Genomic DNA, 13,864 nt, shown 5'->3' with positions numbered 1-13,864 from the left:
AAGACAGCGGTATAAACTACTTTTAAAATACCAGATAACAGGGGTCGGCAAACTTTTTCTTAAGAAAAGAGTCCAAGAGTAAATATTTTAGGATTTTTAGGCCAAGAAGAAAATTAAGATGACTATGTAACAAAAAAAACACAAGTCTTCACAAATGTTTTATCAATGAAATTCGAAAGTATCATTTTTTGTGACACAGATCTACTAAGGACAGTGGAATTCTTTTTTAGGGAGAATAACATTTCACTTCATTTAACTAGGGTTCAGTATCCCCTATCAAAGCAGATAATGTTAATACTGTTCTTCTGGTAATGCTGATCTGTAATGAGATTTTTACATACTCCATCTCTGAAAATATCTTTCCACACAGATGGATTTTATGTGTAGCACCTGAAATACTGGAGAGTTACAACTGCATCACTGTGATGTGTAGTGCACTGAATAGCATATAAAGCGATGAGAGCACCACATACAAACTCTCTGCAACTCCTTGATTCTGCTGCTGTAACACAAAAACAGCCCAAGAAAAACAGTGAACAAACGGATGTGGCTGTGTTCCAGTAAAACTTTATTTATGGTCACTGAAATTTGAATTTCATGTAATTTTCACGTCACAAAATATTATTCTTCTTTTGATTTTTTTCCACAAACATTTAAAAACATAAAAACCACATTTAGCTCATGGGCTGTACAAAGCCAGGCAATAGGCCGAATTTAGCCCATGGATGACTATAGTTTGCCAACCCCCGCTAGATGACACTAAAACTGACCTTACAAGTTTCCTACTTTCTGAAAACCAAATGGATTTGATCAATGAATGGTGTCTTATATTCTCAGAAAGAAGGATTCCACTAAAATTTGTTCACAATATATTATATTATATATAATATAATAATATAATTAACAGCAAAACTACTGATACCTTACAAAGCTCACTAAAAAGGTTTACACAACTGTCATAAAGAGAACATTCAATTTTAAAAAATGAAAACATCAGTATGTTAAGCTATTAGTTCAAAGATACAGCCCATTTCATAACAGCTTTTTAAAATGAGAAAAATACAGAATTTTAAAATATCTAATGAACTAAACAATAACCACATGTAGAGACTTGATTGTGAACAGGGACATGTGCATAACTTCTCAGGCTTCAATATTAACTCTTCATAGGAAACGTGTCAATTACACCAACCACTTTATGGTATTTCTATTCATATATTTCCCTTTACAATTCTAAACTTGAGTCTAACATACAAAATACATTAATTACTATTTTTTGAGACCAAATCTAAAGCTACATCTTAGCTTTTCCAGTATAGGGGATTTATCACTGAGCAAGTTAACAACAGTAACATATGGGACTAAATTTTATCCCCAGTCATCACGCCATAATTTTGCACTATAAACTGGAGTATGTTTTATCACTCGATTGGATCCAAAGAGTTCAACTAACCCTGTTTTGACAACCAAAATCTCACCTCTAATGAAAGGCCAAGTAAATGAGATTGGTAATGAAATCTTTCCAGATCTCCACTAAGAACTTCTCCCCGATCCACTTGCCAAACCCCCTCTCTCTACTAGCAGAGTATGAATTTTGAAAGGTAGGGTACATGTCATTTATGAATCCAATATCTCCCCCAGTATATTTCAAATTGCTCTGACTATGGGTCATGCTCAATAAATGAGTGTGGACCTGCAATGAGCTGACAAAATCACCAGTCAGAGAAACGAAAACATGTAGGTTAATCATCCTTACGGTTCAGGCTCCACTGTGACAAGAGGCATATCTCTTCTTAGTAAAAATCGGTTCTCGGGCACTGGAGGAATCTCTTCTGGGCGCACCACAGGCTTTTCCCTTTTAGCATTTGAATCGATACACCTTTTTTCATTGGTATCACTCCTCTCAGAGTGACTTAGAGAGAACAAACCGAATCACCAATTAAGATGTGTAATGTCTGCATTTTATAATAATATTAAATAATATAATATAATAATATAATTAACAGCAAAACTACTGATACCTTACAAAGCTCACTAAAAAGGTTTACACAACTGTCATAAAGAGAACATATAAAACATCAATGCAGTGAAAAAGCCACGGCACTAAAATTCTGATAAGAATTGCCAAATGATCCTTTTTTCTTTCAGGGATTATTTTCACCTGCAAACGCGTAAATCTTTGATATGAAACATCTGTGCTACCCTTGATTTGCTAGATTTCAATTTCAAGTCCACAAAATGCTATCCTTTTCAACAACAGGTAACAAAGCTAAGTTTACAGAATCACACATACTTTCCCCATTCCAGGGTGTCTGTTTTTTAGGTAAGACTACCTTGGTGTTTCGCACTTACCCTTTTGGGCTTATTATATGTTTATTCCTTGGCTCTTCTGAACTGCTTGCTTCCTTTCGTCTCTTTTTAGAATGTTTAACTTTTGGCCTCCTCTTATGTTTCCTTCTTCTGCTTCTCTCATGTTCAATTTCACTTTCTGAGGATGATTCTGAAGAGGAAGAGGAATTGGAAGAGGAATCCGAGACTTCTGAATGAGTTGGTTTCTTCCTTTTTTTCTCAAAAACTTTTAAGAAATATTAACAAAAATATTAGTACTGGATTTCAGTGCCTATGTTTCAGAGTAAAAAACATGATTACCAAGTATTGTAAAACATGTTTTGTATAAAGAAAACTAAAAACAAAATTTATTTATTCTTTTTTTAATTTTAATTTTTTTAACATCTTTATTAAAGAGTATAATTGCTTTACAATGAATGGTGTGTCAGTTTCTGCTTTATAACAAAGTGAATCAGTTATACATATACATATGTCCCCATATCTCTTCCCTCTTGCATCTCCCTCCCTCCCACTCTCCCTATCCCACCCCTCTATGTGGTCACAAAGCACGGAGCTGATCTCCCTGTGCCATGAGGCTGCTTCCCACTAGCTATCTATTTTACGTAAAAACAAAATTTAAATAAACTTTTTTTTTTCAAGTTGATAATACAATTTGCTGGTGAGATTGTAAGGTAACAAAGCCCTCATGAAGTCTATATTCTAGTTGGGTCAGAGAAGAAAATAAGCAACTACATAATATGACAAATGATAAAAGCTAAAAGAAGGGGGAAGTAAAGGCAGGGTAAAGGGAACAGAGAAAGTCGAGGTAATTTAAGATAACATTTGAGCAGAGACCTGAAGGAAGTGAGGGAGGGGGTCATGCAGGTATCTGAACGAAGAGTATTCCAGAGAGAAGGAACAGCCAGCACAAAGTCCCTGAATGCTTGGCATGTCTGAATAAAGGTCAACGTGGCTGGCAAGACAATGAATGAGGGGAAAGAGAGATTAGAGAAACAGCAGAAAGCCAGAATCCCTTACAGACCATTGTAAAGACTTTAGCTTTGGCTGATGGAGAAGAAGCCCTTGGAGAAGATGGCTCTGGTTGCTGCTGAGGACTGTAGAGGGTCAAGAGTGTAAGCAAGGAGACCAGTCGGGAAACTATCATTGCTGAGAAAAGATTACAGAGGAGCGAGGACAGAGGCAAAGTGAACAGTAATGAGGCTATTGCTATCTTGTAAAAGATACCTGGGTTTGGACCACACTGACAGCAGGGGAAGTAAAAAGAAAAGGTCAGATTTGAAAAGATTCCCTGATGGGTTGGATACAGGGTATGATATAGAGGCATCAGGGCTATTGCTATACTACTCGTAGGAATTCCTTCCACTATTGAAATCTAGGAGGTATCTTTAAGTTAGTCTTCAACATGTGTTACCTGCATCCTAGCTCCCTCTACCCCCAAAACACTCTTACCGTCTTTTGTTGACTTCGTGGCAAGCACCCCACAGTCAATAACTCGCACATCTGCATAAGGTCTACTTGCAGCATCAGTTTTCAGATTTTCAATTTGTTCGATTACTTCAAAACCGGAAATAACTAGTCCAAAGACAACATGCACCCTGTTGCAACACAAATTCAAGAAAAAATTGTTTTGACGATAATTAAGCCATGAGCAGTAATCAAGACAACTGTTATCAATGACATATCCACAGACCTGAAAATAAGAGCGAAGTGTTTGATGTATGAAGCAACTAGAAGGGAATTAGAACTTCTGCTTCATAAAAGGAAAAAAAAAAAAATCTCAAACTGGGCCTTAGTTTTCTGCCTTAAAAACAATGGTTCTTAACTATTTTATAGTAAAGAGTCTGATAACAATCAGATTGCACTTGATACTCAGAAACCATCCTTACAGGGTCACTCAAGAGCGCATGCCTGAGAAGTTCCCCCATAGGCCCACGCAAAAGGCCCCTTCAGTGACATGAGAGGTCTCAAGACTACTGCCCTGTGATCCTTAGGAAGAGCTTGGCTATGAGAGATTAACCCAGAGATCAAGAGCGCCCCCTTGAGGGTTCACCCACGGTCTAATCTGTCTTGGATTGGCCACCCAAACACCTCTCCAAGATAAAAAGAACATAACTCTTACCCATCCAGGTGTGGAGCAGGTTTTGTGGTACTGTGTAACAAACATCAACATAAAGAAGATGGCAAAAACCAGGTGTTCAGGTGAACAGAGCAGAAGGGTTTAAATCACAGCATGTAGAGGACAAAGAGGTAAAGATAAAAAGATAGGGGAAAAAGTTAAACATGATACACACCTGAACTTAATAAGCTTAAAACAGCAACAGTAGTCATTTTACTGATTTAAAAAAAAACCCTCAAGATTATAATGAATTACAAACTCATGTCTCTCTCCAACATGAAGACTATATATGTATACATATATGTGATATAGGTTTGAAATATACAGCATAAATATACATTAAAATTAAAGTTATTCTCAAATCCAAAACAACGACAACAACAACAAAAACAAACTCAAAATTTATCAAGATAATTAAACAAGAATAAAAAACACCTAGCCATTTACTTATGGAAAGAAGTGTGATCAACACTTAACACTTGCCCCACATACTTAAATGAATTTTTCTATTCATACTTAAATGAATTTTTCTATTCATTATTTTTCATACTGAGTCAGTCTGCATCTTTTAGGCAGGCAGATGGAGGTAGGCCTCAGGAGTCCTGTTTTCAGAACTTCCTGCCCCTCTTCCTTCACCTAAGGTGACCCTCTGCCACTCACAGCAACTCTGAAAATGCAATAGGGAGCAAACCTTCAATCTGCCAACACTCTGACAGCAAACTAAGTAATCATGGCATTATAGACACTTTTAATTTCCATGGCCCAGAAAACACCCAACCGGCTGCTTCTATAGTCACAAACTGGCAGTCACTCTTGGGAAGTCTTATGGGGTATATTTGGTTAAGATGTTTTGAACCCAAGCTAGTTTTCCCATAACACTTTCACAGATCTTCAGACTACGTGAATTACAGTGGGAAAAAATTCAAAAGCAGATAACTAGACTCAGAAGTATCTATCACAAACATCTTAGTTTATAAGAAAGAGAAATAGTATTTGAGAGAAAGGTCACTGGATTATCAGGCCATGTTAAGGCAGTCAATTGTACTAGAAGCTCCCTTACCAATTTTTATACTCATTTTAAGGCAATTCTAAGAAACATATGTCAGTAAAACACAATTTTAACCTTCACAACAATGCTAAAAATCATTATTCTACCAGGAAATGTAACACTTATACTTACATTAAGAATATTCAGTTCTGTAAAAGCACTACAGAATTTAGTTTTAAAAAATTAAAATATCAACTCAAGAAGTGCCAGAATTTTAAAGGGAATCTTGAGTTTTAAAACCACTAGTCTCAAATTTTCCTTAGAAGATTGAGAAGTGGTAGTTTAAGCCAATGTAACAATAAAAATGAATAAAAACAGGCAGAAGAAAGAAAGAAGAAAAAGAAAATCTCGTGAACTGGTGAGTCACTGATGCTTAAATCATGAAACTAGCATCCCGAAATTACCTTGGACAAGAACTTTAAGATAGAATTGTGCTTCCCATAATTAAAAAACTTTACTAAGCACAGTAAAGATAGTAAGAAATTAGTACATACGCTAGACAGTGATTCCACTGTATGAAAGATGGAAAGAGGTAAAAACTTTAAAGGTAAAAATGTTCTTCAACATAAGGGATCAGTCTCAAACATGCAGTAGTGAAAACACTGATTTATTGATTAGATATATTCCTCTTCCTTGGTCCTTTCTCTCACAATTCTCAGATATTCTGGTAATGGGGAAAAGTCTACAGGTCATCTTAAAACACAAACAACCCAATTCAATCTGCATCCTGGCTAACAGGAGTGCTATGAAAACCACCTTAGAGCAAACCTTTGGAGCAAATAGTGAGATTAAAACATCTGAGCTAACTGCAGTGATACAGCAACATAACACTTGAAACTCAATTTGAGGATAGAACCTTTATGGACAGACTCAAGTTTTGTTTTTAATTCAAATGAAAACTGAAGACAAACTTGGTCCTTTAGTGCAGTAGTGAAGAAAACAAATGAAGACAAGAGCAATTCTTTCAAGGACAAATTTCAACTGGCCGACTGGTGGGAATAATTAAGTCCATTACTCGCATCTGCAATTCAGGATGCAGAAGTACAAATTTATGCTTTAATTGGGTTAGACCACATAATAAGAATACTGAAAGTATCTTAACAAAAGCCCCCTGGGGTTCTCAGTCCACACTCTAAGAGCAGAAATTCCAATGTAAAGCAAGCTTGCTGGCACTGGGCTGATGGGCAGGGGGAAATGATATGCTCGGTCCAAGCCATTCAATTCTACTAAAATGGGCAAAGAGATCTCATCCCACCAACTCTTAATTGTATTGATGTTTCAAAACTATACCAGGCAGTGGTAACATATTCTTAGTAAGTTAAGACCTTAAGGCCAGAGACGATCATAAATATGTAAGTTTAAACATGCTTATGAAAACATACCTAAAGGAGAAACAACCACAAGAACATTTCAAATTAGAAAAGCTTTCAATATTTTCACATTTCCATTTTCTCCTGTCACTCAAACACTGATTTTCTAGCTTCCCTCACCTATGAATCTGCTTCAGAAATGTATGCACAAGGGTTCATTTAAACCCTGTAAATCTTAGAAACTGAAAAGTGTCACTGTTACTCCAAAAAACAATCTATATATATATTTTTACCATTATTAAAGCAGCTTTAGGCCTTACACAGAAATTAACAGTTCTGTACTGAAATGAGATCTAAACCATTATATACAATATAACCCACCCCCCCAAGATGTGTGGGAACTTGGTGGTAACAAGCCACTGAAATTAAAATTATACTTCCCAGGATTAACCATGAACAATAAAACACACTTGTTTTACATGTACTGCTGCCACAGATCAAGCAGAAAGTTTTTTTTCTTAAAATGGTTCAATGCACATAACAATAGGATTAAAGAGATAAAGGCAAAGAAAGAAAAAGAGAGAGCCTTAGAGTAATGAGACATTACCTTTGGAGCGCACGGTGTAACACTCTTTCTGTAAATTTTACACAAAAATGGCAAGAAATAAATTGTAATACACTTTTAAGACAAGACTGAATCTATGTTTTAATATCAATATAACTTTGAAATTAAATACTTTCAAGTTTTATGCAAAGCAAGAAAGCTTTTTAAAAAGGAGGGCTCTAAATTTTCTTTCACATAGGATATGTATGTAGAGATGAATTATGTTTAAGAAAAGCATTGTGGTTGAAGTGGGAATCTGCTCAGGTCCCTAATATTGAAACAGCAGAGTGTGAATAATAGCTAGAAACAAAACATTATATATCGCTTTACAAATCACAGAAACTGGCTAAGTCATCAACTAACATCCTTCTCAAAAAGAGAATAATGTATCCTGAATACATACATAAATAAAAAATCTGAATGCCCAGGAGCAGTTACTAGCAGTACAAATCAAAAATTTCAATGGAAAGAACTGAGTTAAGAGACTTAAAACAAAATTTCAGGGAACTTTTTTTTACTAATTCACTTCAAACAATTAAAGTACCTTTCATGTTTCTACATTTGAAAGCTTTTTTGGTCACACATCAAAACAGATTACCATCAGGAGTTAATGACCAAATGTTTAGACTGTAGTTTCTGTTCACTGCCATTACATACACTTATAGTTGTTAAGGAACTGAAAATAATAATAATAATAAAATAATAAAAAAGCATACCTAGAATTTTAAGGAGATTCTCAAAGGATAAAAAGGCAAGAGAGATATAAGAAAAAGTATGCTGTCAAATCTTGGCCACAGTACTTTCTTTTCCTGTCTAATCTGATTTCCTCCATTATGAAAAATTTTTGTTCAGTGAATATACACTGTCTGACCAACTTTAATTCGATTAAACTTTAAACATATCTGTTACTATTCAGACCAAAACCTGTATTACATACAGTGGACAAAATTCTTTATAGGGGTTTTGGATATATTAAATCTTGAAATATTTAAAAATAGCTTTAATTTCTTATAAAGGCATTGATACATGAATTACTGTCAAAAAAAATGTTTCAAATAATGTGGTGTTTCCAAAGAATGTTGTAAAAAAAAAAAAAAAAAAAGTGACTCTAGTTGTAAAGTAGTATGAGAGAAGGAAACAAAGACAACCTATTTCTGTCTTAAGCAGGCTTTAACATGCAATTTTTCCCTTCAACTCCTGAAACTATCACACCTGTAAGAGGCACCAAATTGTACAGAGTGACAAAGCTCATGTAAGGGCAATGGGAACTAACCAAGCCACATTACAGTGCTCTACGTACTGGTCCATAAGTCACCAAAATAAAACAGCTTTAAAACATTCAGCACTAACATTAACACAATACACACCAAACACCATGAGATACCTTTCAGGTTGCTAACACGAATGTCACACAAACACTAAGTAATATTAAGATTGGATGTTAGGGATGACACTTGATATCCAGAGACAATGGATTATGGCGTAAGTGTCGTGAAATCTGTTCATGAAAAGATCTTGAAATTAACATATGAAAGTATTACCCCCCAAAAAGTAAGGAAAAAAGCCAGAACTTCTCAGGTTATTAACACTTACTAGCATTTCTTCTCACACAAATTCATGAATATGTGGAGGGAAAAAGATTTCTACCCCAAATCTACTTTTGCTACCCAAAAATATCAATATAGCTTTATAAAGCCCTTAAAACCAAACCACCCCTAAACTTCCCTTGCTCTGCTACTCTGAAACGATCAGCACTTCTCTCCCATTCAGGTAAGTAGCCATTCTTAAATGACATAGAATATATCCCAGAACTTATGTTTTCCTCCCACAGTCCTATTTATGACTGTTAAAATTCAACACACACTTTTTGTTTAAAGTTCAAAGTTTGACTTTTCGACATTATCTTATTTTCTTGTATTTTTATAATTATCATGACCACTGACAGTGGCCAACGACAAAGCCTGTTCTCCAAGGCTCTGTGGGTCTTTTCATTCCCTGGTTGTGATATGAGGCCTGCATAGACTAAGCCAAGGGAGACGAGAGCAATCGCCACTCCAGCATGTTCTAACAGCAGCTGATGAAGAGACTGCAGCCGATTTAGGCAAGATGAGCCAGAGTTTCTTTGCAGCACCTTTCAGACTGATGAAAATTAAGCAATTACAACTATTTCCTTTAGGAGAGACAATATTTGCATATAAATCATTCCACATATTCAGAAACTTAGGATCAACCTACAAAACACTTTCTTCCTTTTATGTCTGCATTTTCACACCAAAATGTTTACTTTATATTTGAAAGTGGGGTAGATACTTTACAAACAGAAAAGGAAAAACAAAACTAACTCAAGGTATATAGTTAAGTAAGACTACATACAAGGCTTCCTGATAGCTAGGTTTGTGCTCTAACCCAGGAGAATAGTTATTTAATACAAAGCTATAAATCACCTAACTAATCTTTTTAATGACTACTTTATGCAATATCTTTTTTATCCTTCTGATGAATGAAAATAAAGACAATGAAAATCAGAGTCAGAATTAATAGACTGTCATGACTGACAGCCAAAGGAAAAGAAAAATGCTTTCTTATGTGTCATATTATTCTCCAGCAATGCTTGAGGTGTCTAAAACTTACTAAAATTAAAATAAATTCAGGGGAATCCCCCAATGGTCCAGTGGTTAGGACTCTGTGCTCTCACTGCCAAGGACGCGGGTTCAATCCCTGGTCAGGGAGCTAAGACCCTACAAGCCACGCAGCGAGGTAAATAAAATAAAATAAAATAGAGTAAAGTAAAATAAAATTAAATAAATAAATAAATTCAGAGCAGACCGGTCAATAAACCTATGTAGCTTACAGTGTGCAGCATTCTCTTTCTAGCTATCAATTTCTTTAGAATTATGAGTAAAACTCCTATAACCTGGGCTGCATATGTCTTTTCTTCCTTACTCACCATTATCTATAGAACAAAGGATCTCTAAATTCTTTTCTAGTCTAAAACTTTGTAATCCTATAGCTTTTACTGCGGCTTCTTCCTAGTCTTTGGCCTAAAAAATAAATAATAATAAAAAGGACTCAGTTAACCTGGTTACTACTCTGGTCCCAGTTCTTTGAATTCCTTCAAAAATAGCTCAGCATGAACAAACCATTACTTCCTCAGTGATTCATGGGGATAGTGCCATGTTTCACTTCTTTCACGTTTCTTGAGAAGTACTATTCCAAAAACAGTTAGTTTTCTTCTATTTAGGCCCCTAAAAGCAAAATCACTATGACTAATATAGTAGTAGATATAAGTAGTTACTGCAAAAATTACCAATAGCTTTATAGAAGATAATCTGGTTTTTATCACACACATAATTTTTCCACCCAAAGAAAGCAATATATACAAAAATATGTTTAATAAGATGATGTATATGTCTCAGGAAGGGGAGGTTTTAAATGTCTTAAGTAATGAAGACAATAGTTATTGCACAAAGCACAATAGTTATTCTTGAGCACAATAGTTATTGCTCAAGAATTCTTGAGAAACATTTTGCTCAAGTACCCACACTAACTGCATCAAATTTACTCCTTGGAATTACAAGGTAACAGATTTATAGCATAAACTACAAATACTATTTTGCAAGGATATGTTAAAAGTCCTTATTAAGCCTATAAAACTGGAACTATAAAGGCAGTTCTTGGCATTTTATGATCCATTCTCACACTACCCTTTCTTTTTCAGACTGCAGAACTGCTGCTCAAGGTGCCACAGGAAGAGCTGTGAGAGGAGGATGAAATGCAGGAGCCACCCCTGGGAAGCCATCAGACAGCTCAGTGACCATCAACCCTCGGGACCTCAACTTTTAGAGCGATTATCTGTGGTCATCTATACAATCTGAGGATAGTACATTACACTTTTTTACTACTTCCAATTCCAAAAGGATTTGGGCTTGTAAGACATAGACTTTCAAAGATATTTCTTTCATGGGCCACCATCTCCATTTTACCTATCCCTTCTATAAAAGCAAAGAAACATTTTGTTTAGCAAAGTGAACATTAGTTTTATTTTATCCTGCAACCCCTGAGGAATTGGTACTTTTAGCTCACATAAAAAAAAGCACACGCGTAAAAACTTCTTAAAAAAAAAAAGAGAGAGAGAAGGATTTTTTGTGAGTGCAAAAATGTTTACTTCCAAGATTGCTTTTAACTGAAAACTCATTTCCAGAGGTAAATGTCAAACTAAAAGTAGAAAATTTTCTTTCAATCATAAGTTCACAGTGATTTTAGTGCCATCTACAATCAGTTAATTATGAAAACAAGGTTAAAAAATTTAATACTAATTTACAGATGTTAAAATTTTAATTTGGTATTCCTTGTCAAAAAATAGTCTAATGTAAAATTAAGCTACGTAGAAAACAGACATGGCTTTAATTTTATTTGATACTAAACATTTCTAGAAAAGACTTAAGCAAGTACTAAACAACATAAAAACAAGATACTCTGAATTTTTTGAAGAGAGAATTTCATATACTGGATTTTAACTAATGTATGTAGGTGCACGGGTTTTAACTCTAACATTTTCTAAATAAGCTAATTCGTATATAACAATGGGAAGAAGCTGCTGCTACCTGATAAATACAAATTTAAATGTACTGATATAAAAAAGGAAATCTAAAAGAAACTTTAGAGCCCTCAGATGGTAGCTTTTTGACCAATGAATCATTAGTTTATCATGTTCACAGTTCAGATAAGCTTAAAAATGGAAATGGGAAACCTCAATCAAAGAGTAAACAGCTTCTACATCAAGTTTTTCAAAATATTTCCCCTTACTTTTTTTTTGGCCCTCAAGGAGGTTAAGAATTGAAAAATACTCTAGTAAAGTAGTGTAATAACTAATACTCTATGGGATCAAAACAAGATATAGGAATAACTGTTTTAGGCCTTCCTTTTTTCCTGCACAACTCCAAGCATTATCATCTTCTATCAGCTTTCCATTTTTAGGACATTCTTAGGAACAGAATGCCCCTTATCTGAACTTTATCAGATCATGTTGGAATCTATTTTTCACACAAACTTAAAGTGTGAGATTTATTTTATATGAATAATTTACTCCTTTAAAGACAGGGAAGCGCCATTCATACTCATCCATTCAGAAAGATGACAAAATTTTTTTTCTGGTAAACCATGGAAAAATATTTCTCCAATATACATAGCATAACTGCAGAGATTTACTTCCAATCAAAAGCATTAAACTCCATGCTAGCCAATTATCTTTCATATCTTATATCATGGGATTATAATAAAAATAGGTTTTGAAGTAGCTTTAGATAAGAATATAACTAAAAGTATGCCAAAAGTCTTTCAGATGAGAAATAAGTAAGGCTTTGGTTGTGTATACATGTACACGTAAAGGTGTTTGTTTTTTAAATATCAAATTCAGCATTCTGAAGTTTTCTAAGTGATAATATCATAAACTTTGGTGGAAATGATAGCAACATTGGGTTAATTCAATTACACATAGAGATCTCACAAAGTTTAAGATTGTTAACAATGCTGGCTGAACACCAAATCATTTATCTCTATACAATGTCAGAAAACAATGGCACCTCTCTCAAACTGGCTCAAAGAACACCAGTTAGAGAAAAAGCAACCATACTATGGTTTACTCAAACCAACTGCTTTCCATGCCAAGGGCACATCCAGTCCTAGTCATGGACAAGTTTTAAATGTTCATCAAGGGTTTATGTTCCAATCCAGATTTGGTAATCTGAGCCCCAAATTTGTTAAAAGTCAAAGCCAATTTCTTTTCTTAAGATGACAACATATTTTGAAAATAATTTACATCTTTAAGTTACGCCTTTTAAGTACCATTCTTCAAATCCAGGATATATGCTTACCGCTGAGGTGGCTGTTAGAGCTTACCAATTACTATAACATAATAAAACCCAAGTTGACAGAATCTAGCATTAAACTTGGTTTAACGATACCATCTTTCTCATGAACAGCGCTTCTCTGTTTAGAAAAAGCTCATCTCTGAATTATGCCTACTCACATGAAAAACTGGGAACCATTGGTATGTTTCCCTCGATTTGCCATTGACAAAAGGAACGCTCTGTCATGTTTGAGAATAAAGTTTTCATCTGTTTGAAGAAAACACAAATTTGTCAGTCTACAATTATAAGTCTCTTTTAAAGTGCAATGTTCAAAGTAATAAATAGAAAGCAAAGGATGAAATTCCTCTTCTGGTCAGTACAGATACTTGACTGAATACTTTGAAAAAAATTCTTTTAACTAATCAAATAACAAAAGCATAAAACAAAAACAAAAACTGCTACTTATTTACTACTTAGCCTTGAGAAAAAAGAACATATATTTAATACTTTTATACAAACAGCCTTAGAACAGTCACTTTTAGTAGTAACATACTTTAGCTAAACGATGTTTAAACTATTAACTTTCAG

General features: G+C 34.7%; 1 protein-coding gene across 3 annotated transcripts in view; it reads right to left on the bottom strand.

The window, feature by feature from the left end:
* The window catches only part of NKTR (natural killer cell triggering receptor), a gene marked incomplete at its 5' end in the record, with an annotated part of 46,766 nt that overhangs the window by 15,544 nt on the left and 17,358 nt on the right, over positions 1-13,864 (bottom strand). For 2 of the 3 annotated variants that reach the window (XM_079712923.1, XM_079712924.1), the window contains 5 exons: positions 1,757-1,912; positions 2,353-2,575; positions 3,799-3,944; positions 4,469-4,498; positions 13,456-13,543. In XM_079712923.1, the coding sequence (XP_079569049.1) occupies positions 1,757-1,912; positions 2,353-2,575; positions 3,799-3,944; positions 4,469-4,498; positions 13,456-13,543 (643 nt within the window). Of the gene's footprint in view, positions 1-1,756; positions 1,913-2,352; positions 2,576-3,798; positions 3,945-4,468; positions 4,499-13,455; positions 13,544-13,864 lie in introns of those variants that run through there. The other variant, XM_079712925.1, reaches the window with a different exon arrangement.

The sequence above is a fragment of the Hyperoodon ampullatus genome (assembly GCF_949752795.1).
Source record: "Hyperoodon ampullatus genome assembly, chromosome: 10".
In the NCBI taxonomy this organism is placed as follows: Eukaryota; Metazoa; Chordata; class Mammalia; order Artiodactyla; family Ziphiidae; genus Hyperoodon; species Hyperoodon ampullatus.
Note: the sequence above shows the minus strand (reverse complement) of the source record. Positions and strands in the feature narration are given on the sequence as shown.